The following is a 25,429-nucleotide window of genomic DNA, read 5'->3' as shown; positions in this document are numbered from 1 at the left end:
GATTCCAAATAAAAAAATAAAATAGGGTTGAAGGTGTAGCTCAGAGGTAAAATGCCCCTGGGTTCAATCCCTAGTATCACACAATAAAATAAAATAATAAATACATAGGGCTGGGGGTATAGCTCAGAGATAGAATGCCCCTGGGTTCAATCTCCAGTACCAAAAAAAAGAAAAAAAAATTACAAAAACAAAACAACAAAGAATCACCCATGAATTTTTCCCTAAGAAGATTACTTTAGCCCCTAGACAGATACCAAGCTGAGAAGTTTGGATTCTGGAGGCCAGAGGCATGCATACCAGGACAGATACAGCTTGGTGGAGGATGTGCCAGTGACGGGCTGCTGGGGCTATCCTCAGTTCAATTCCTCGTCCTATTACAGACCTCCTGGTCTTGGGCTGGGCACTGGTCGCCCAGTGTAGAAATATACAGACTTCCTCTGCAGCTAGATGAAGCCAGGCAAGTAAGTACTGGCTAGCAGAGTATGCCAGGAAACATTGAGCCACAAAGGAAGATGGAGAGCCTAGCCTTTCCCTTTCTTCCTTCTCACTGACTGGACCATGGAGAGAGCAGTGAGCTGCCTTGAACTCTGTGGATAAGAGCCATAGGTTAAAGACGGTGGAGCAACAAGACAGCAACAGCCCAGGCGCCTGACGTATGGGCCACGTGCCGTTCCTCAACCGCCCATCTGTACTGTTAGGTAAGAGAGAAATGTCTCCTCCTTTGAGGCTGTGTGTGGGGGGCCGGGGGGGGGTACTGGGGATTCAGCCCAGGGACATTCTACCTTTGAGCTACACCCTTAGCCCTGTTTTGTATTCTTTATTTTGAACAGGGTCTCACTAAGTTGCAGTCCAGGCATCTGACGCATGGAGCCACATGCCACTCCTGGACTGCCTGTCTGCACTGTCAGGATGGAACCCTGGAGCATTCTACCTCGGAGCTACACGCTCAGCCCTATTTTTTTATTTTTTATTTTGAAACAGAGTCTCACTGAGTGGCAAAGGGCCTCACTAAGTATTAGCTGAAGCTGTCCGTGAATCACCATCTTCCTGTTTCAGCCTCCCAAATGCTGGGATTACAAAATACACAGAGGCAATCAGCGCCTCTGTTTACCTCCTCTCCTCTGTGACCTGGCCTGGGTATAGGAAAGGTAAACTCTGTGCTGCTTCAAAGCACCCGTGGTTGATGAGCAACCAATACTGCCCAATACAATAGAGGCAGAAGCCAGGGAGATTATTGGCCCCTGCACTTAGTAAGCACACTGTCCAGAGGCAAAGAGGCACCACCTGCATAAAAAATAAGTTACTTATAAGCTGATAAAAAGATGCCAATACAAAATGTATTTAAGGGCTGGGGTCCCAAAAGGGAGAGAGTTCCATTTTCCGGCTCCCCAGCGTGCGTGCCAGCATGCCGCTTTTTCCTTTTCTTCTCTTCTCTATTTCCTACTGATTTCGTAATAAAGACTTGTTAAAGCTGCCCCAAGCTGCCTATCAGTTTTAATTTTCCTGTTCAACAAACTTTAGTTGAATAAAGGAAAAGAGCCCACAGCACCATTTACAACCATAACAAATCTCAGCAATTTAGTGGGATACCTTTCCATATTAAAAATAAAAAGGCTGGGGGTGTAGCTCAGAGTCACAATGTGGATTCAATCCTAAGTGCTAAAAAAAAAAATAAAAAAGCAAGAAGATAAATTATAGAATATTTGGGGGGAACATCTAACTTCTAATAGGATCAGTGTTAAGTTGGGTCCTGCACTCATGTGACTTTGTGTCACATGACCTCTGCAGGGCAAGGGAGGGGCTGAAACCCCCGCGAGAATTGGGCATTCCCGCGAGTAAACCCCCATCTCGCGAGATGCATGCCTTTAAAAGGAGAGCCCGCGTCCTCTAGCTTCGGACAGGCGCGCGGGCCCCACTGTGCCTTGCCCTGATCCCCGGGAGAGCCGTGCCATTAAAACTTTACATGCCATGTGTACCGGACCTCTCTCGTGTTTTTCACACTCCACCGTACTCACTTATTTTTATTTTACTCGCATTTAATTTTTTATTTTACTTATCATTTGGTGCCGAACCGGGAGAACTCTTGGGTCCCTCCCCATTTTTTTCCTTTTTTTTTTCTGTTTTCTCTTTTTCTTTTTACTCTCTTTTTGAGCCCCGGACTCTCCGACCCTCCAGCAGCTCGACTGTGAGGTCCCACACCAGCGCTCCGCTTGCAGGCGTTGCTCCCACCACTGCCGCCGCTGCCGCCCCGTGCCTGCCCGGACCGTAAGCCTTCTTCCCCAGCCCCGCGCTCTCCGGGAGAGCCGGCGGCCTTCTTCCTGCCCCGGGCTCTGCTGAGAGTCCGCGGCCATCTTTCCAGCCCCGAGCTCTGCTGAGAGCTCACGGCCATCTTTCCAGCCCCGAGCTCTGCTGAGAGCTCGCGGCCATCTTTTCGGCCCCGCACTCTGCTGAGAGTCTGCGGCCATCATTCCAGCCCTGCGCTCTGCTGAGAGCCAGTGGCCATCTTTTCCTGCCCACGTGCTCTCTTCTGGAGTGCCGATGGCAATCTTCCAATGCCACTGCGGCCGCAGCCACCACTGCCAGGGCGTGCAGGCTCCGCCGGCCGCCAGTTCCACCCGCCCGGAGCCAGGCTCCTTGGGTGATGCTGGCACCTGCTCTGCTCCTGCCTGCCGCTTGGACCTCCTAAAACCGCCGTTCCCGCCTGCCCACGCTGCCCGCCGCTGGAATGGGACCGCGCCGCCCACGGACTGCGCCACACCGCGCGCCTATGTCTTCTCCGCGCCTGGCGTTGCTTAAACCCGCCTGCCGGGGCCGCCTGCCTCCTCCATCTAGGTGGCCGCCACTCTGCTAAACAGCCCCCAGCCCGCCAAGTCCAGCCCGCGCTCCAGCTGGTTCCTCCACTCGGACTCGTGCCCTGGTGCCCTTCACCCTGTGCCTGCCCACCCCTGCTGCCTGGGCCTGGCCATTCCGGTAAGCAGCCACATGGAATTACTGGGGGGGGGGGGTCGCCAGCTTTGGCCCGCCAGCTTGGACACATGGAATCACTGGGGGGCCGCCATCTTGGCCCCACCATCTTTAACCCCTCCCACCCATGGCCTCACTGGAGGCCTCGCCATCCTTAACCCCTCCCACCTCATGGCCTCACTGGAGGCCTCGCCATCCTTAACCCCTCCCACCTCATGGCCTCACTGGAGGCCTCGCCATCCTTAACCCCTCCCACCTCATGGCCTCACTGGAGGCCTCGCCATCCTTAACCCCTCCCACCTCATGGCCTCACTGGAGGCCTCGCCATCCTTAACCCCTCCCACCTCATGGCCTCACTGGAGGCCTCGCCATCCTTAACCCCTCCCACCTCATGGCCTCACTGGAGGCCTCGCCATCTTTAACCCCTCCCACCTCATGGCCTCACTGGAGGCCTCACAATCTTTAATCCCTCCCACTTTCCACTCCTAACCAATCCTAGGAGTCGGCGGCCATCTTTCCGGCCCGAGCCAGGCAGCTTGGCACTTGCTCTGCCTGCCAACTGCCTGCACAGGCCAGGACCTCTGCCTGCCGCTTGGACCTCCTAAAGCACCGTTCCAGCTTGGTTCTCCGGTCACCGCCGGGACCTCTGGCCGGTTTGCCCCACCCGCCCCGAGCCAGGCTCACTGGCGGTGCTCCTCGGGGCCCAGCCTCAGCGTCTGGCGCGTGCCTGGAAGCCATTTTGTCTCCACGCCGCCTGCCCGGCAAGCCATGCCGCCTGCGCACCCCCACTGATCCCACCTGCGCCAGCCGCCAGTGCCGTCCACACCAGCCACCGGCATCCACGCGCCCCAGCTCCACCACGCTCCCAGCAGCTTCTCAGCGCTTCTGTCGCAGCCAGCGCTGGCTGGCAACACTTCACTCCGGTAAACTGCCTCCTTCCCTTGGTTAGCGGGTTCCGGACTTGGGTCTTCCGGTCCACTGGGACCCAAAAATCCAAGCGCTTGGTGACCCATTGTCCCATGGTCCACTGGGACCACGCTGCGGATGACCAGGTCATCCTCCGGTTTTGAGAAGGAATGAAGACGTTCTTCCCTATCTCTTAACCTCCGTTTCCGTACGATTGAGCAGGGAAATCGGGGACGCCCATTTCCTGTTCTTCGTTTCCGCCCGCGAACCAATTATGGGGAGTCGAACCTTTATACTAGCGGATGCCCTGAGAGCCTGTCTGCCTTGATACGAGTTGGGAAATAGGTTGCGGTGGCCCAGGAATAGTTAGGAACTTTTATAAGCGGTCTGGTATCCCTCCAAATGCTCTCCCCCATAAGCTTCCATTTATTTTCCCGCCAGCTGCCATTTTGTGATGGCGCGTAGTCACTGCCTGGTGATGTCACAGTCACCATCTTGGCCTGCGCCAGACTGCAATTTTGCTGGGTGGCCCGCTCGGGTGCGCCCTAGGTGCTGCGGGAAACGACAGGCCGGGGCTGGGGCGACACTCTCTGTCTGCCCGTGAGGAGTCCGCGTTGCCATTCTTGCTGGTCACCCGTCTCGGGACGTGCTCTTTGTGAGTATAGGTCCGTCGCAGCTGACAGAACCTTAACATGGCATCTAAGTTTTAATTCCAGAGAGAAACAGGCGGAGATGGAGCGTACACTCTTGACTTTGCCAAAAAGCAGATCCCTGGTAGCTGCCCTTTGGCTGGCGGTGGCGGCTCAGCCCCCTGGAGCGCCACCTAGGTGTGGAGGACTGCAACAACAACTACCTCCAGGAGCCTGCCTGAAGTGGGGCGAAGCCACGCCCACCAATCAGACTGTGTCCGGCGTGTGGCCAGGAGGGCCACTGGAATAGTGCCCTAGGAAAAGGTTGAGCCCCAGGTGCCTCAACACAGGGGGAGCACCTTTCCAGACCAGGCCCTGCCGCTGGCTCTACTCAGCCTGGCTGAAGACTGACGGCTCCTGGATCCCTCAACCTCCATCCTCTTTGCCAGCTCAGGGTAGCTCTCCAGGTACTGAGTAAGCCAGTCTCCTTTTTGGTCGCCTGCTCAATCTCATGATTTGTTTTTTTCTTTAATAGCCCTTGCCTGTTCAAGCCTCCTCAAGCGCACATCACTAAGCTGTCCAGGGTAACCTCCAATTCGCACTGCAGCTATGCACCCACCTGCACCCCCTTCTGGGGGACTGGACTCCCAACTCCTCCCGGCCTGGGGCCCCTGACGACGCCCCTTGACAGCAGGAAGAAGCTAGAGGGTCCAATCGTCATCCATTATCCCTACCATCAAAAGGCTGGAATGTTAAGTTGGGTCCTGCACTCATGTGACTTTGTGTCACATGACCTCTGCAGGGCAAGGGAGGGGCTGAAACCCCCGCGAGAATTGGGCATTCCCGCGAGTAAACCCCCATCTCGCGAGATGCATGCCTTTAAAAGGAGAGCCCGCGTCCTCTAGCTTCGGACAGGCGCGCGGGCCCCACGGTGCCTCGCCCTGATCCCCGGGAGAGCCGTGCCATTAAAACTTTACATGCCATGTGTACCGGACCTCTCGTGTTTTTCACACTCCGCCGTACTCACTTATTTTTATTTTACTTGCATTTAATTTTTTATTTTACTTATCAATCAGTATTGTGAAATTGTTTTCCCTTTTAGTCTTTTTAAAAAATTTTTTGGAGTACTGGGGATGGAACCCAGGGGCGTTCTACCTTAGAGCTACATTCCCCACATTCCCCAGCCCTATTTTTATTCTTTATTTTGTTCTCTTTTTTTTTTTTTTTTTTTTTTTTTGCAGGTCTGGAGATGGAACCCAGGGGCATTTGACCTCTGAGCTACACCCCCTGCCCTCTTTTTTATTCTTTATTTTGAAATAGGGTCTCACTAAGTGGCAGAGGGCGTCACTAAGTAGCTGAGGTTGTCTGCTAACCTCGATCCTCCTGTGTCAGCCTCCGGAATGCTGGGATTACAAGTGTGCGCCACCACGCCCAGCTTCCTTTTAATCATTTTATAAGTATCTTTTGTTTAAACACTGTCTTGTTTTCTTTGGCACTGGGGATTGAACCCAGGAACATTCTACCGCCTAGCCATACCCCCAGACCATTTTATTTTGAAAGAAGGCATTGTTAAGTTGCTGAGGGTCAAGCTAAATTGCTGAGGCTGGCTGTGAATCTAGGATCCTCGTGTCTCAGCCTCTCAAGTACTAAGGTTACAGGCATGTACCAGTGCACCCAGCTGACTGTCTTCATTCAAATGAATGTTCAGTTCTTGGAAGGTTAAGATAAGAGGGTCACAGGTTTGCAGCCAGCCTCAAATACTTAGTGAGACCTTGTTTCAAGATAAAGAATAAAAAATAGGGTTGGGGGTATAGCTTGGAAGTAGAATGCACATGCACACACACATACACACATACAAATGAAAACAAACAAACACACCCCCACACACACCCCCCCCCACACACACACACAGCCCTTGAGCCAGCCAGCTCTCCATGACCCAGTGAGCCCTTATTTCAAAATAAAAAGGGGTAGCTGGTCCATGCGAGGACACCCTCAGAACAGTGGCTGCCTAGAGGTGGTGGAGGAAGCAGAAGATACAGACTGACTCTAACTGGGCGAGAGAGAATGTTAACAGGCAGTGGAAATGCTCTTTCTGTACCTTGATTGGGTGGCAGTTGTATGTGTATGTATTTGTCAAAACTCATCAATTGTATATTAAAACTTTTTGCATTTGTTATATAGAGATGGTACTTCAATAAAAACAGAATATTAGGAAGATAAAATGACATGAAGGCATTCAAGTTTTTTTGTTTCAGTTTTAGTTATTTATTTTTCATTTCGTGTGTGTGTGAGTGTGTGTGTGTGTGTGTGTGTGTGTGTGTGTGTGTGTTACTGGGGTTTAAACTCAGTGGCATTGGATCTCAAGCTACATCCCCAGCCCTATTTTAATTTACTTTTGTGGTACTGGGGGTTGAACTCAGGGGCATTTCCTCTCCAAGCTACACCTCCAGTCCTATTTTTATCATTTATTTATTTATTTACTTATATATTTTTTATTTTTTGTGGTACTGGGGTTCCTGGAAGCCCTTCTACCTCCGGGCTACACTCCCAGACCTATATTTTTTTTATACTTTTTATTTAGAAACAGGGTCTCTTAAGCCAGCGCGGCTGGCTTCGAACCTGTGATCCTCCTATCTCCACCTCCCAAGCTCAGGGATTACAAGCATGCGCCACCACGCCCAGCCGATTTATTTATTTATTTATTTATTTTTTTGCGGGTCTGGGGGTGGAACCCAGGGGCATTCGACCTCTGAGCTACAGGCCCTGCCCTATTTTTTATTCTTTATTTTGAAACCGGGTCTCACTGAGTTGCAGAGGGCCTCACTAAGTAGCTGAGACTGTCTGCAAACCTGATCCTCCAGTCTCAGCCTCTCGAATCCTGGGATTACAATCGTGTGCCACCACTCCCGGCTCTTTATCTTTTATTTTGAAACAGATTCTCACTAAGTTGCAGAGGGCCTGTTAAGCAGCAGAGGCTGGCCTTGAACCTGCAATTCTCCTGTCTCAGCCTCCCAAGTACCAAGATTACAAGCTTATTTCACCATTCCCAGCCTTTTTTATTTTTCATTTTGAAACAAGGGCTTAGTTGCTGAGGCTGGCTTTGAACCTGCAATCCTCCTGTCTCAGCCTCCCAAGTACTGGAATTACAAGCATGCACCCCACGCCTGGCTCAGGATTTTTATTTACTGATTGTGTATGTGTGTGTGTGCGCGCGCACGTGTGTGTGTGTGTGTGTGTGTGTGTGTGTGTGTGTGTGTGTGTGATGTTTCCTTAAAGAGGTGGCTCCTACTCTGAGAATTAAATAAAGATTTGAAATGGGGAGAGGGTGGCCCAGGCTGAGGAAAGTATAAAGCAAAAAAAAAAAAAAAGGATGAAGTTTGGTGAGAAGAGTATATTGAGAGGAAAACACGTTAGATACCAACAGAGCTCAGGAAGTGGTAATTCCCTTCTTTCTCTCGGGATGGAACTGGGCCCCACATCTTCCCACGAAAAGCCCTGTGGATGGCACCTCTGGAAACACAGGAAAGTCGGGTTGGAGACCTCGAGAGGTTGCTCCAGTGAACCCCCACTGCTCTGCCCCACACTGGCCCAGGCGGGAACATCTGCTCTACATAGCTTCCTTCCAGAGGGAACCCATGGGCTGTATGCAACACACGCGCATGTGTGTGTGTGTGTGTGTGTGTGTGTGTGTGTGTGTGTGTGTGTATTTACCTCACATTCTCATCAAGCTGCTCCAAAAACTGCCCACATTTTTTCCACAGGGCTTCCTTCTCTTGCTGTAACATAGATAGCTTCTCTGACAATTCCTGGTTGCTCTTGATATGCTGAAAGACAGTTATTAAAAGTGAGAACAGTATGGAGAATCCTCAGAAGAATGGGAAGAAATCTACCATTTGATCCAGCAATACCACTTCTGGGTATCTACCCAAAAGAAAAGAAACCAAACTACCAAACTAATGCATGTGTATCTATGTTCATAGCGGCACAATTCACCATAGCCAAACTATGGAACCAGCCAAGATGTCCATCCACAGATGAATGGATAACAAAACTGTGGGATATGTACACAATGGAATTTTACTCAGCCATCAAAAAAACTCAATTACATCATTTTCAGGGAAATGGATGGAACTGGAGGACATTATGCTAAGTGAGATTAGTCAGTCACAAAAAATAAGAAATCAGATGCTTTCCCTAATATGTGAGAGTTAGGGAGAATTGGGTCATAGGAGAAACTCTAGATGAAAAAGAAAATCCTATGGAGGAGCAAACAAGACAACCTAAAGGAGGAGAAAGGAGGGGGGAAGAGGAAAATCTCTAAAACACACAATGTACTTAAACATATCAAAATCAACCACTAAGCCGAGCAAGGGAGGGAGGGATGGGGAGGGAATGGGGTGGGAATTGGGTAGGAGTGAAATCGGTGATGTGTACATGTAGGTACACACAAGTTTTTTACCCCAATATGATGTATGAATATAATACACCAATAAAAAAATAAAAAAATAAAAGTGAGAACACTGTGTGCTGATAAAGGTACGATGTTGAGGGGATGTACATGGCAAAGCCCTTCTGCTGAAGGAGGCGTATGGTCAGGGCAGCTGCTGAGTTGAGCTCCGAGGAGCCTCCTGGGAAGTACTCTGACTTCCCTCGCCCTATAAAACTCTGCTCACTGGGCACGATGGTGGCGCACACTTATAATCCCAGCGCTTTGGGGGCTGAGACAGGAGGATCACAGATTTGAAGACAGCTTCAGGAAACAGGGAGACGCTCATCAACCTAACGAGACCCTGTTTCCTTTTTCTTTTTGGAACTGGTGATTTAACCAGGGGCACTATACCTTCAAGCTACACCCCCAGCCCTATTTTTTTATTCTTTATTTTGAAACAGTCACACTAAGTTGCAGAAGGCCTCACTAAGAAGCTGAGGCTAGCCACAAACCTGTGATCCTCCTGTCTCAGACTCCTAAGTACTGGGCTATAAGGGAGTACCACCATGCCCAGCTCGAGACCCTGTTTCAAAATAAAAATTTTAAATGGGACTAGGGGTGAGCTTGGAGGTAGAATTCTCCTGAGTTCAATCCCCAGTACCCCCCAAAAATAAAAATACTAAAAAAAAGTATTCTGAATTTTTAATTTTCTTGGGTATTTTAGACTATTTACATTTACCTAATGAGGTGTCTTGGGGATGAGACCCAAGTAATTCTTTTTTTTTTTTTTTTTGGTGGTACTGGGGTTCCTGGAAGCCCTTCTACCTCTGGGCTACACTCCCAGAACTATTTTTACATTTTCAATTTGGAAACAGGGTCTCCTAAGCCAGCACGGCTGGCTTCGAACCTGCACAATCCTCCTGTCTCCGCCTCCCAAGCGCGGGGATTACAAGCGTGCGCCACCATGCCCGGCGTGAGACCCAAGTAATTCTAAACACAAATTTATTTATGTTTAAACTGGGCGTGGTGGCACGTTTTTAATCCCAGTACTTGGGAGGCTGAGACAGGAAGATTGCACAGGTTCGAAGCCAGCCTCAGCTACTTAGGGAGGGTCTCGGCAACTTAGTGAGACCCTGTTTCCAAATAAAAATATAAAATAGGCCAGGCGTGGTGGCACACGCTTATAATCCTAGCATTTGGGAGGCTGAGACAGGAGGATCGTGGTTAGAGGATAGCCTCAGCTACTATTTAGTGAGGCCCTCTGCAACTCGGTGAGACCCTTTTTTTGTTTGTTTGTTTTGTGGTACTGGGGTGGAACCCAGGGGCTTTTCTACCTCCGGGCTATACTCCCAGAACTATTTTATACTTTATTTGGAAACAGGGTCTCACTAAGTTGCTGAGAGCCTCACTAAGTAGCTGAGGCTGGCTTCGAACCTGTGTGATCCTCTTGTCTCAGCCTCCCAAGTGCGGGGATTACAAATGTGCGCCACCACGCCCGGCTTAGTGAGACCCTGTTTTAAAATAAAGAATGAAAAATAAGGCTTGGGGTGTAGCTCAGAGGTAGAATGCCCCTGGGTTCCATATCCAGTACCAGGGGAAAAAAAAAAAAAATATATATATATGTATGTGTATGTATGTATATATGTGTGCGCGCGCGCGCACACACACACACACACACACACACACACACACACACACATATAGCCTGGAGGTAAAAAGCCCCTGGGTTCTATTCCTAGTAGCACAAAAAATTATATTTCTATATACCTTTTTCACATAGCCGGAGCATAATTTTATGCAGTATATTTTGCACCAGCATTCACTTAAGTGCTCAAAAGTTTCAGGGTTTTGTTGGTGGTGGTTTGTTGGAGACAGTGTCTCATTATGTGGGGAGGCTGGCCCCAAACTCCTGGGTTCAAGCAATCCTCCTGCCTTAGCCTTCTTAGTAGCTGGGACTATTGGCATGTGTCACCATGGCCAGCTCAAAAATTTTCAGATTCAGAAGCATTTCTCCCTCCCTCCCTCCCTCTCTCCCTCCCTCCCTCCCTCCCTCCCTCCCTCCCTCCCTCCTTCCCTTCTTTCCTCTCTCTCTCTCTCTCTCTCTCTCTCTCTCTCTCTCTCTCTCTCTTTCTTTCTTTCTTTCTTTCTTTCTTTCATCTTCCGTGGTACCGGGGATGGAACCCAGGGGCATTCAACCTCCGAGTTATACTCCCTGCCCTTTGTGTGTGTGTGTGTGTGTGTGTGTGTGTGTGGTACTGGGGGTAAAACCCAGAGGCTTTCTACCTCTGGGCTATACTCCCAGACCTACTTTTTAATTTTATTTTGTTTGGAAACAGGGTCTCACTAAGTTGCCGAGAGCCTCACTAAGTAGCTGAGGTTGGCTTTGAACCTGTGCAATCCTCCTGTCTCAGCCTCCCAAGTGCGGAGATTACAAGCATGCACCACCACGCCCGGCTCAGAAGCATTTCTGATTTCAGATTTTTGCATTAGGGATGCTCAGCCTATAGTATAATCTTGTCATTACTACTAATAATCCATGGTAAAAGAGCTGATGAGATTATCAGCTTTTAGTTGCCTGTAATGAAGTGCTCTGGAAAACCACATGACTGCTACAAAGAATGTTATAATAGAACAGAGAACTACAAGGACTGGGGGTGAGCTAGCACCCTCTGCCCGTGTTAATGAGCAGAAGATGGCCTACTTGGGGCTTGAATTCTGGAACAAGGTGTAGTCAGAGAACTCAAGAGCTTTGAGTGCCTTACAGTAACCTCTCTTGTGGCCAGGAGGCTGATGTAAATAAAACCCAAATTTCAAATTTCATTAACTGGATTTTTTTTTTTTTTTTTTGGTGGTACTGGGGTTCCTGGAAGCCCTTCTATCTCCGGGCTACACTCCCAGACCTATTTTTACATTTTAATTTGGAAACAGGGTCTCCTAAGCCAGCGCGCGCGGCTGGCTTCGAACCTGCGCAATCCTCCTGTCTCTGCCTCCCAAGCGCGGGGATTACAAGCGTGCGCCACCACGCCCGGCTTATTTATTTTTAATTTTTTTGGTGGTACTGGGGTTAGAACCCAGAGGCTTTTACCTCCGGGTTATACTCCCAGACCTTTTTTAAAAATATTTTTTATTTGGAAACCGGGTCTCACTAAGTTGCTGAAAGCCTAAGTAGCTGAGGCTGGCTTCGAACCTGCGTGATCCTCCTGTCTCAGCCTCCCAAGCACAGGGATTACAAGCGTGCGCCACTACACCTGGCTATCACCTGGGTTTTAGACTTAACAACACAAATTGCTTTCATAGTCTTGCCGGGTCTTTTATGTGGAAAGCATGGCTTCTGAAATGCATAGAAATCTGAGAATTGGGAATAAAATATCTGAAAGGACCCCTAAATTCCCGGGTCTTCTTTTGTCAGCACGAGCGGTCACTGCCCTGCTGTCTAAGGAGATTAACCACCCTTGCTATGAGGACTCTGCATTGATTTCACCTGGAACGGCTGCTGTGCAAGAACATACCTGTAGTCCTTAAGATCCACATCTGTATTGTGACCACCACTCATCCCCTCCCATCCTGTATCACTTGAGATGGATCCCAACACATCTCGAGAAGTTAGGGACTGACCTAGTGTCTGCCATATTGAAAGACTGACAAGCTTTTGCCAACTTAAATGGGAAGAAACCCAAGGAATATGTGTAGGAATATATTTTTAGGAAGTTATAAGGTTGTAAATTATAATATTCCTTGTGGAAAGAATATCACATTGAATAGGATACATTTATTGATATGGATGCATGTACCAGATAGTCAGGGTTTAATGTGTTAGTTTGGACATCTAAGAGTGACTTTCATAGTGCTTGGTTAGTTGGTTCAAACTTGGACTCAACAGTGATTATAGACATTGACATTAAGATGTCATATTTCAAGCTGGGTGTGGTGGCCCATGCCTGTAATCCTACTGTTTGGGAAACTGAGATGGGAGGATTGCAGGTTAGAGGACAGCCTCAGCAACTTAGTGAGGCCCTCCACTACTTAGTGAGACCTGTTTCAAAATAGAAAATGAAATAGGGCTGGGGATATAGCACAGAAGTAGAATGCCCTTGGGTTCAATCCCCAGTATATATATGATGTTACACTTCTTTGGCATAAGAGAAAGGAAGGAAACCAAAGGCTCAAATAGATAGAAAATTGTTCCAGTGATCTGATTAGAAAATTATTCCAGTGCTGGGCGTGGTGGTGCATGCTTGTAATCCCAGCATTTGGGAGGCTGAGACTGGAGGATCGTGGTTCACGGACAGCCTCAGCTATTTAGTGAGGCCCTCTGCAACTTAGTGAGACCCTGTGTCAAAATAAATAATAAAAAATAGAGCAGGTGCCGGGCGTGGTGGCGCACACTTGTAATCCCCGCGCTTGGGAGGCGGAGACAGGAGGATCGCGCTGGTTCGGAGCCAGCCTCGCTGGCTTAAGAGACTCTGTTTCCACATAAAAATGTTAAAAAAAATAGGTCTGGGAGTGTATCCTGGAGGTAGAAGGGCTTCCGGGAACCCCAGTACCACCAAAAAAAAAAAAAAAAAGAGCAGGGGTTGTAGCTCGGAGGTCAAATGCCCCTGGGTTCCAACCTCATACTCGCAAAATAAATAAATAAGTCCAGTGACATGCTCACCCATCTCAAAACCATGTGGGTCCAGGAGATGCTCCCTTCACCAAGACTTTACCAAGCGCTCTGGTGAGAGTGCCGGGTTCCCTGAAACACTCTGATGCTCACCTGCTGGGGGATGGCGGGAGGAGCCAGCCCCCAAAGGACAGGATTGGGAGAGCTCCTGAGTTGAACCCGCGGAGCTGAGGGGGGTGACAGGCTCAGAGAGGACATGGAAGCTCCGCACCCCTTGGCCCGTGCATCTCTTCCTTCTGGCTGTTCCCGAGTGGTATCCTTTCATAATGAACTAGTAGCCTAGTAAATAAGCTGTTTTAGTTTTGCAAGCCATTCTAACAAATGCTCAGACCTGATGGTGAGTTGTAGGAACCTCCAGAATCCCAGGGGAAAACCTGGACTTGCACCTGGCCTCTGAAGTGGGGCACTCGTATAGGACGGCGTCCCTAACTTGTGGGACCTGAAGTCCAGGTAGATAGTGTCACGCTGAGTTACCATTTTGTACACCCGGTTGGGGTCCACACAGAAGAGGAGAATTGCTTGGTGTGGAACAAAACCACACATTTGGTGTTCAGAGAGAAGTACTGAGAGCGGGGTGACTATAGAAGGAAGAAACAGGTTTGGTTTTTCCTTTAGTGCTCCCTAGCAGGTAGGTGAATGGGCAGACGGCAGGTGAGATGTATGCAGGGGCTTGCAGAAGAGTTCCTGCAAATTCCCCACTTAGTGTGAAAGGACGTGGTTTTCCCGTGACTTGTTTTTTCAGAACTGGTGATTGAACCCAGGGGCATTCTACCTATGAGCTATACCTCCCAGCCTTATATTTTATTCTTTAGTTTGAAGCAGGGTTTTACTAAGTTACAGAGAGCCTCATTAAGTAGCTGAGGCTGACTGTGAACCTCGATTCTGTTGGCTCAGCCTCCCCAGTACTTCCAGTGCTGGAATTACAAGCATGCACCACCACACCTGGCTTCCCTGTGGTGTTTAAATTTTTATGTATTTATTTTAGTACTGAAGATGGAACCTAAAGGTATTCTACCTCGGAGTTATATCCCTAGCCCTTTTCTATAATTTTTTTGAAACAGGGTCTCACTAAGTTCCTGAGGGTCTCACTAAGTGGCTGAGGTTGGCCTCAAACTTGTGATCCTCTGGACTGAGCCTCCCAAATATGGGCATTACAGGAATGTGCCACCACACCCTCCTGATTTTTGAGCTTCTGGATTTATCAAAAGCCTACAGAGGTTCCTTTTCACATTTTGTTCTTTCTCTTTTCCAACAGTGTGTGTGTGTGTGTGTGTGTGTGTGTGTGTGTGTGTGTGTGTGAGAGAGAGAGAGATACTTGGAATTGAACCCAGGGGCATTCTACCTCCAAGCTACACCCCAATACTTTTCTATTTTTTTTTTTTTTTCTTTTGAAACAGGGTATCATTAAGTTCCTAAGAATCTCACTAACTTGCTGAGGCTATCCTCAAATCTGTGCTCCTCCTGTCTCAGCCTCCCAAGTACTGGGATTACCATTGTGTACAACCACACCCAGCTTCTTCCAACAGCTTCGTAAATCCATTTAGGCCGGGCGGGCGTGGTGGCGCGCTTGTAATCCCCAGGCTTGGGGGGTGGAGACAGGAGGATCGCGCAGGTTTGAAGCCAGCCATGCTGTCTTAAGAGACTATGTTTCCAAATAAAAAAGCATAAAAATAGGTCTGGGAGTGTAACCCAGAGGTAGAAGGGTTTCCGGGAACCCCAGTACCACACACACACACACACACACACACACACACACACACACACACACACACATCCATTTAGAGCCGGGCATGGTGGCGCATGCTCGTAATGGGATTACACCTGGGAGCCTGAGACAGGAGGATTATACAGATTCAAAGCCAGTCTCAGCTACTTAGTTTCCAAATAAAGTTTATAATAGGTCTGGGAGTATAGCCTGGAAGTAGAAAAGCCCATGGGTTCCACCCCCAGTACCACAAAAAATCTACTTAAAATTATGATTAAAAAATTTAAAATTATGTTGGCGCTCAGGACATACAACTCCCAAACAATACTATAGGAGATGAAAATATGCCACCCCCAAATATACTTCTTTGGCATAGTTTAAGCTGGTTATTCTGAGAAGCCGCAAACAAAAAAGTTCTGAAAAGCTATCATTTTATAAAAGGAATTTACATCTATGCAAGAAATCTTCATTAGTAAAGGTATGTGTCATGAAAAAGGCTGCTCCTAACACCTTGTGTTACTTAAAAGACTTTCTTACTCAAGACAACCTCTACAACTCCCCAATAGCTTGTCCCCATCATGCCCCAAAGACCACAAGTCCCTATTCTTTTCTGTAGCTCAGATGCTACGTAAACTTTAGTCATCTGACCCTTCTTGCATCTCACATTATGGGATACCCACATATACGCATGTAATTAAATAATTTTTTTCTAGCTGGGAGCGGTGGCACGTGCTTGTAATTCCAGTACTTGGGAGGTTGAGAAAGAAGGATTTCAGGTTAAGGCTAGCCTCAGCAATTTAGTGAGGTCCTTCTCAGCTTAGACCCTGTTTCAAAATAAAAGAATACAGCTGGGCATGGTGGTACATGCTTGTAATCCCAGCATTTGGGAGGCTGAGACATGAGGATGGCGGTTTGAGGACAGTCTCAGCTACTACTTAGTGAGGCCCTTTGCAACTCAGTGAGACCCTGTTTCAAAATAAAGAATAAAAAATAGGGCTAGAGTATAGCTCAGATGTAGAATGCCCCTGGGTTCCATCCCCAGTACCGCATACAAAAAAAGCATAAAATAGAGCTAGGGGGTGTAGCTCAGAGGCTAGTAGAATGCCCCTGGGTTCTATCCCTAGTACCCCCCCTCCACCCAAAAAATTTCTCTTGTTAGTGTGTTATTTTTGTTTTTATTTTTTTAAATTTCTTTTTGTGAGCCAGATGTGGAGGTTGCTTGTAATCCCTGTACTTTGATACTTTGGAGGCTGGGATAAGAGGATCACATGTTTGAGGACAGCCTCAGCAAGTAGTGAAACTCTCATCAACCTAGTGAGACCTTGTTTCCAAATTAAAAAAAAAAAAAATCGGGTGAGAATGCCCCTGGTTTCCATCCTCAGAGTGCCCCCTCAAAAAACATTCTTGGTGGCCATTCTACCACCAAGCTACACCCCTAGCCCTTTTAATTATTATTATTATTATTATTATTATTATTATTATTATTTTATTTTATTTATTTATTTTTTTTTTTGCGGGTCTGGGGATGGAACCCAGGGGCATTTGACCTCCGAGCTACAACCCCAGCCCTAGTTTTTATTCTTTATTTTGAAACCGGGTCTCACTGAGTTGCAGAGGGCCTCACTTAGTAGCTGAGGCTGCCCGCGAACTGTGATCCTCCAGGTCTCAGCCTCCCGAATGCTGGGATTACAAGCGTGCGCCACCACGCCCGGCTTATTTTTTGTTTTGAAACAGGGTCTTGCTAGGTTGCTGAGGGTCTCACTATGCTGCTGAGGCTATCTTTGAACTTGCAATCTTCCTGTCTCAGGCTCCCAAGTACTGGGATTACAGGTGTGCACCACCTGGCCTGTTAGTCTGTTTTAACATCAATCCCCACCCCCCTCCCCCCCCCGTATTTGATACTGGGGATTGTATCCTGGAGCCTTCTACCTCTGAGCTACACCCCCAGCCCTTTTTATTTTTATTTTGAAACAGCTTCTCCCTATGTTAACGAGATTCTCATTACTTGCTGAGGCTGTTCTCGAACCTGTGATCCTCCTGTGTTTCAGCCTCGCAAGCACTTGGACTATAGTTATGGGCCACCATGCCCAGCTTAACATTGATTTCATATGTAGCTCAGTCAAAGGACCTCAAAGGGTACAGAGAAGCTACTTCCCCTTCCCACGGACACACTTAAAGTGTATACTGCTTTCTTGGGGGAACCTTGACTAAACTTAATGGTAAAACGCTAGGCCCTTACAATAATAATTAGCTATTACTCAGCTATGAGAACAGGGAAACTGAAAAGCACATCTAGTTCCTTCCTTACCTCCTCAGATTTCCTTTTTGCATTTTCCAGTTGTTCAAGGAGGGCCTCGTGTTGCTGGGAACTGGTCATTTCCAGCTGGCTCTCTCTGTCCTGCAAGGCTGTCACTTGCCTCTGGAGCTCACTAACATTCTCATCTAGGAGTTTCCTGAGGGCAGTTGACATACAGTAAATCACACGTTGAAAACGAAACGCAGACCTAACATTTTTATTTCCTCACAAGGGAATTTTGTTGTTCCTGTTCAGTGAAGCAGAAAATGTGACCAAAGATAAAGGGGCGTTCACGGTGAACCTCCTTTGTGATGGGAGCTTTTCTTAGGTCTTCCTCTTACCATACTCTTCTTTTCCTTTTTATTGCAGGTCTGGGGGTTGAACCCAGAAATGTTCTATACCTCTGAGATATACCCCCAGCCCTATTATTATTATTATTATTATTATTATTATTATTTTTATTATTAATTTTATTTTTGTGTGTGGGTCTGGGATGGAACCCAGGGGCATTTGACCTCTGAGCTACACCTCCTGCCCTATTTTGTATTTTTATTTTGAAACAGGGTCTCACTGAGTTGCAAAGGGCCTCACTCAGTAACTGAGGCTGTCCGCGAACTGAGATCCTCCTGTCTTAGCCTCCCAAATGCTGGGATTACAAGTGTGTGCCACCATGCCTGGCTCTTATTTCTTTTAAATATGAGACAAGGGCTCACTAAGTTGTGGAGGGTCTCACTAAGTTCCTGAGGCTGGCTGTGAACCTGTGATCCTGCTGCCTCAGCCTCCCAAGTACAGGGATTACAATCCTCCAGAGTAGCTGGACTTCCAGGTGTGGACCACCACACTTGGCCCCTCTATCATTTCTACTTCATCTAATTCACTGTCAGTTCTCTGCTATGATTGCCCTGTCTCTACTTCTGGCTTCCTGGGCTCTGGGGTCTCCTGAAATGACAGACCTTGCTCAGAAGTGCAAAGTAAAAAGAGCCTGGTCTCACACTCCTTGGCTGGATTTTTCCTCCCTTGCAACCCCCAACTCAATTTCAATGTTACATCTGGTGCCGAAACCTGGAAGGAAGGTCTTCCTCTCCCTCCCCGAGCCTTATGTAGCTCCCCGGTGGAGCCCTATTTTTTTGTTCTTTATTTTGAAACAGCGTCTTCCTGTCTCAGCCCCCCAAATTCTGGGATTACAAGTGTGCACCACCACACCTGGCTTTATTCTTTATTTTGAAACAAGATCTCACTAAGCTGTGGAGGGCCTCACTAAGTAGCTGAGGCTGGTTTGAACTTGTGGTCCTCCTATCTCAGCTTCCCAAGCATTGGGATAACAAGCATGTACCACCACGGCCGGCTCTCTTATTTTTATTTTTAAAGAGGATCTTTCTAGGTTGATGTGAATCTCAGTACTTGCCGAGGCAGTCCTTGAACCTGCAATCCTCCTGTAATGTTTCTGGTTATAGTGTGTGGGAACTGAGAGTAAACACTACACTAGTAAATGATTCTGTTAAATCAGGTATGGTGGCCCACACCCATAACCCCAGTACTTGGGAGGCTGAGACAAGAGGATCACAAGTTTAAGGACAGCCTCAGCAAGCAGTGAGGTTTTCATCAACTTAGCAAGACCCTGTTTCAAAATAAAAATAAGATAGGGCTGGGCATGATGAGGCATGCTTTTGTATTTTATACCTATTTTATACTTTACTTGGAAACAGGGTCTCACTAAGTTGCTGAGAGCCTCACTAAGTAGCTGAGGCTGGCTTTGAACCTGTGCGATCCTCCTGTTTCAGCCTCCCAAGCACAGGGATTACGAGCGTGCGCCACCACACCTGGTGTGAAACCCTGTTTTCAAATAAAAAATAAAATAGAGCTGGGAGTGTATCTCAGAGGTAGAATGTTACTGAGTTTAATCTTCAGTACCATACACACAAATAAAATAAAATAAAATAAAATAAAATAAAATAAAATAAAATAAAATGAAGTGGCCCTGCTGATGGACTCAGTCACGGCTAGCCCCTGGGGAAACTCAGTCCTGCCCCTCTTACCTCTTCTGCTGTTCTTCCTGATACTGCTGCTTTAAATCAGATTCTTTTTCTATTGCTTCTTTGATTTTTTCCTCTAGTTGCTTCTTCTTCAAAATACAAGTGTCTGTGAGGCAGACTTTATGAGCATGTTCTAATTTCTGCTGCAGGTCCAAAATCTTGAATGAGAAAACGTTTACAGGTGAAATATTAGGAAGAGCGTGATCTTTCTTTGAATTAGGGAAAGGGCCTGGCGATGCCTAACACAGCAGGGCCAGTGTGCGCATCTGCTCTGAAGTAAAGAGTGAAATAGCTAGATTTAGTATAGCTTTATTTATTTTATTTATTTATTTATTTTTTGGTGGTACTGGGGTGGAACCCAGGGGCTTTCTACCCCCAGGCTATACTCCCAGACCTTTTTATATTTTATTTGGAAACAGGGTCTCACTAAGTTGCTGAGAGCCTCACTAAGTAGCTGAGGCTGGCTTCGAACCTGTGCGATCCTCCTGTCTCAGCCTCCCAAGCGCAGGGATTACAAGCGTGCGCCGCCACGCCCGGCTTTAGTATAGCTTTAAAACAAATGACTTAATACTTGCTATCTGTAATATATTTATATCATTCAATGTGTGTGTATAAAAGAAGCTATAAAGTAAAAAAAATCCTTTCCCTTTCCATACCTATCCCATTTCCTCTACCAAACAGGTAACCACTGTTATAAGTTTCTTTTGTATCCTTCCAGAGACTCAGTCATTAAACAAATATTATGTAGTTATCCTCCATATATATATTATATATATATATATATATATATATATATATATATATATATATAGAGAGAGAGAGAGAGAGAGAGAGTGTGTGTGTGTGTGTGTGTGTGTGTGTGTGTGTGTGTGTGTGTACTGTGGTACTGGGGATGGAACCCAGGGGCTTTCTACCTCTGAGATACACTCCTAAACCTATTTTATTACTTTTTTGAAACAGGGTCTCAATAAGTTGCTGAGGCTGGCCTCAAACCTGTGATATTCCTGTCTCAGCCTCCCTAGTGCTGGGGTGATAGGTATGTACCACTCCTCCCTACTTACACATAATATTTTATACATGGACTGGGGATGTAACTCAGCAGTAGAGCGCTTGTCTAGCACACGCAAGGTGCCAGGATCAATCCCCAACCTCCCCACCCACAAATTAAAATAATTACAAATAATTACTTTATTTTATACAGCCAGATGCATTCCTGTAATCCTACTACTTGGGAGGCTAAGACAGGAGGATCACAGGTTCAACACCAGCCTCGGGGTCTAGTGAGAACTTTGCCAACTTAGTGGGACTCCATGGGTTCAATCCCCAGTCTCACCACTACCACTAACAAAAGCAAATCATGACTGCTTGATTTAAAAAATAACAATATACTTGGTGATTTATATCCCATATTACATGTACAGGTAGAATTGCCTTCTCTTTTACAGTTGCATACAATCCTACTGTGAGGATACACCAAACGTTTTTTGTGTGTGTGGTACTGGGTATTGAACTCAGGGGCATTCTAGCTTTGAGCTACACCTCCAGCCCTGTATATATCTATTTTTTTTTTTTTTGTGGTACTGGGGGTGGAACCCAGAGGCTTTCTACCTCTGGGCTAATACTCCAAGACTTATATTTTATTTAGAAACAGGGTCTCACTAAGTTGCTGAGGGCCTCACTAAGTAGCTGAGGCTGGCCTCGAACCTGTGCGATCCTCCTGTCTCAGCCTCCCAAGCGCGGGGATTATAAGTGTGAGCCTCCACGCCTGGCTTTTTTTTTTTTTAATTCTTATTTTGAAACAGGCTCTTGCTAGGTTGCTGATAATCTCACTCCTTCCTGAGGCTGTCCTCAAACCTGAGATCCTCCCGTCCCAGCCTCCCATGTACTAGGATTACAGGTGTGTGCCACCACACCTAGAAGTGTTACACCAATTTATGCTTCCAACAGCCATGTGTAAAAGCATCTCCATAGAAGCTCCAGATTAATGAATAACATCTCAAGAGAAAATAGAAGTCTCTCATGAACCAAGTACCTATTAGTATATCACCTAGCACCAAAAATACGTTCTGTAACACCCTGATAGGACTGAAAATCTGATTTGTGAATTTGAAGACTCTATATAATTATATTTTAGAATTTACAAATTAGGTCAAAAGTGCCATTTAAAAACATATTTGCCAGTGTGGTGACACCTCCTGTAATCCAAGCTACTCAGGAGAATGATAAAGGAGAATTGCAAGTTCCAAGCTAGCCTGGGAAATTTAGTGAAACCTATCTAAAAAAATATATATATATATATATATTTTTATTATATATATATATATATGTGGTACTGGGGTTCCTGGAAGCCCTTCTACCTCCGGGCTACACTCCCAGACCTATTTTATATTTTTGAGACAGGGTCTCTTACACCAGCGTGGCTGGCTTCGAACCTGCGCGATCCTCCTGTCTTCGCCTCCCAAGCGTGGGGATTACAAGCGTGCGCCACCATGCCCGGCTCTCCCAGACCTATTTTATATTTTATTTGGAAACAAGGTCTCTTAAACCAGCAAGGCTGGCTTCGAACCTGCACAATCCTCTTGTCTCCGCCTCCCAAGCATGGGGATTACAAGCGTGTCCCACTATGCCCGGCTGTAAGCCCTATTTTTTATGCTTTATTTTGAAATAGGGTCTCACTAGGTTGATGAGAATCTCACTACTTGCTAAGGCTATCTTTGAATCTGTGATCCTTCATGTCTCAGCTTCCCAAGCACTGGGCTTACAGGCATGTGCCACCAAGCCCAGCTAAAATAAAAACTTTAAAAAAGGACGGGGGCCAGGAGTAGTGGTATACATCTGTAATCCCAGTATTGGGAAGCTGAGACAGGAGGATCACAGATTCTAGGTCAGCATCAGCAACTTAATGACACTATTTTAAAAAATCTCAGCTATTTAGCGAGATCCCATTTCAAAATAAAATAAAAAATATATAGCGCTGGAAGTATAGCTCAGAGGTAGAACGCTCTTGGGTCCAGTCCCTAGTACCAAAACAAAACAGACAAAAACAAACAAACAAACAAATAAAAAACAGACAAAGCGAAGAAAACTCAAGTTTCTGCTCTTCAAGCCTGTTTGTAACTTTGCTTCTTTTATAAAACCTCTGTGTCACCTAAAATCCTGACTGGTACATAGTAGGCACTCAATAAATACGTGTTCAATGAGTAGATTTTAGCAGGATAGCTATTCTTCCTTTAATGTATTTTTGATCCAGTAAGTAATCTTTACCATGGTTTGGTACCACATTCCTCTCTAACATTCAACAGACACCAGCGGATGGCCACCCTCTTTCTAAGAGGAGGGCTTTCAGCACCAGCCCCAGGCTCTGGGACCTAGGTCCTTGAGGAGCCTGCAAAGCACTGGAGAAGGGAAGATGCAGGATGACTCAATTTTGAGGGCAGCTGCCATCTGAGGCCAGCTCAATTACCTTGGAACTGCTCCTTTTTAGTTCTGCCTAAGAGAATTCATCTTCCGTCCCCAGCCTCCACTCTCTGTGGTGCTAATGACTGAAGTCAAAGCCAGTCCAAACTCTGACAAGCGCTCTACCACTGAGCCAAAGCCACAACCCCAGATTATCAGTACTGAGGACTGAACCCAGGATCTCATGTATGCTAGGCAAGTGATCGACCACCTAGCTACATCTCCCTCCCTCCCTTCCTTTCTTCCTTCCTTCCTTCCTTCCTTCCTTCCTTCCTTCCCTCCCTCCCTCCTTCCCTCCCTCCCTCCCTCCTTCCTTCCTTCCTTCCTTCCTTCCTTCCTTCCTTCCTTCCTTCCTTCTTTCCTTTCCCTCCCCTCCTTTCTTTCTTTCCTTTCCTTTTCTTTCTTATGGTACTGGGAATGGAACCCAGAGGCATTCTACCTCTGGGCTATAGCCCAGCCATTTTATTTTCTGGTTGGAAACAAGGTCTCACTAGGTTGATTAGAGCCTTACTACTTGCTGAGACTGTCCTTGAAGCTGCGATCCTTCTGTCTCAAGCTACTAAGTACTGGGATTATAACACCACACTTGGCAGCCCCTATTTTTGTGTGTGGTACTGGGTATGGAACCCAGGGGCATTCTACCTCTGAGATACATCCCCAGTCCTATTTTTTTTTTGAAGATTTAAAGAAGTTTATTAAAAGATAGAAATACAGAAAATAGAAATACAGCCCCATGCCAAAATGGCATGAGGGGGTGACTCAAAATGAATACACCCCTATTTTTATTCTTTATTTTGAAACAGGGTCTCAGTGAGTTGCAAAGGGCCTCACTAAGTAATAGCTGAGGCTGTCCATGAACCACGACCCTCCTGTCTCAGCCTCCCAAATGCTGGGATTGTGAGTGTGTGCTATCACGCTCAACTCCTGTAACCCCTTTTAAATTTTATTTTGAGACAGGGTATCACTAAGTTGCTCAGGTTGGCCTAAAAATTATAATCCTTCTGCCCAACCTCCTGATTTCATCTATTCTTGTTTTGTAGTATTGGGGATTGAACCCAGGTACTTACATATGCTAGGCTACATACAACTCCATCCCACTGTTTTATGTATTCTTGAACGTCATATGAACAGAACCATACAGTATGAACTCTTTTGTGCTGGTTTTTTAAATTCAACATTGGCTCTTTTTAGTTTAATTCATATTGCTGTCATTCTTTTTTTTTTGATGTTTGCTTTATATGTAGATGGTTTGATGATTATTTATTCAAGATTTGACCAAACCGCACATCAAAACCTGCAACTGCTATATACTACTGCCACCTGGTGTTAGGCAATCTAAAATGTAAGGCAATGCTTCTAAAAGGTTCATTTCCTAACAAAAGTCCCTCTAAAATGTTACAAAATAAAAACCATATAAACAGAAATCCAAATGAGAGAATAAATCCTTTGAAATTTGAAAACATGGTCAGCTCTCTTAAGTTATGTTCTAGTTTTTAATGAAACAAACATTTAAGTTCATGCAGTCTTTGTTTTGTTTTGTTTTGTTTTTTTTGTGGTACTGAGGGTAGAACCCAGACGTTTTCTACCTCTGGGCTATACTCCCAGACATATTTTATATTTTATTTGGAAACAGGGTCTCACTAAGTTGCTGAGAGCCTCACTAAGTAGCTGAGGCTGGCTTCGAATCTGTGTGATCCTCCTGTCTCAACCTCCCAAGCGCAGGGATTACAAGCGTGCGCCACCATGCCCAGCCTTCATGCAGTTTTTATTTATTTATTTATTTATTTATTTATTTATTTATTTATTTATTTATTTATTTGTGGTACTGGGGTTTCTGGAAGCCCTTCTACCTCCGGGTTACACTCCCAGACCTATTTTTACATTTTTATTTGGAAACAGGGTCTCCTAAGCCAGCGCGTGGCTGGCTTTGAACCTGCGCCATCCTCCTGTCTCTGCCTCCCAAGTGTGGGGATTACAAGCGTGTGCCACCACTCCCGGCTGTTCATGCAGTTTTTAAAAACCACACACGATTCGCTGGAATTGTAGGATCAGGTGAAATCAAAAGAGATAAAAACATAGGGATGGTAAAGGAAAAAAATTAGAATTCTATTATAGTGGAAACCAGGGGCTTTCTACCTCTGGGCTATACTCCCAGCCCTATTTTATATTTTTATTTGGAAACAGGGTCTAAGTTGCCTGAGAGCCTCACTAAGTAGATGGGGCTGGCTTCAAACCTGTGCAATCCTCCTGTCTCAGACTCCAAAGTGCAGTGAACCATATCTATTTTTTAAATTCTGTAAGGAATCAGGACTTGGGCAGTGGTAGCCACTGCGTGCTGTTTATTA

The 25,429-nt window shown here is 46.4% G+C and overlaps 1 protein-coding gene across 1 annotated transcript in view; it reads right to left on the bottom strand.

The window, feature by feature from the left end:
* The window catches only part of CCDC30 (coiled-coil domain containing 30), a gene marked incomplete at both ends in the record, with an annotated part of 95,558 nt that overhangs the window by 22,083 nt on the left and 48,046 nt on the right, over positions 1-25,429 (bottom strand). The window contains 3 exons of the mRNA XM_080691392.1: positions 8,214-8,326; positions 17,608-17,752; positions 19,632-19,786. Coding sequence (XP_080547518.1) covers positions 8,214-8,326; positions 17,608-17,752; positions 19,632-19,786 — 413 coding nt within the window. The remainder of the gene's footprint in view (positions 1-8,213; positions 8,327-17,607; positions 17,753-19,631; positions 19,787-25,429) is intronic.

The sequence above is a fragment of the Muscardinus avellanarius genome, assembly GCF_963383645.1.
Source record: "Muscardinus avellanarius genome assembly, chromosome: 3".
Lineage (NCBI taxonomy): Eukaryota > Metazoa > Chordata > Mammalia > Rodentia > Gliridae > Muscardinus > Muscardinus avellanarius.
Note: the sequence above shows the minus strand (reverse complement) of the source record. Positions and strands in the feature narration are given on the sequence as shown.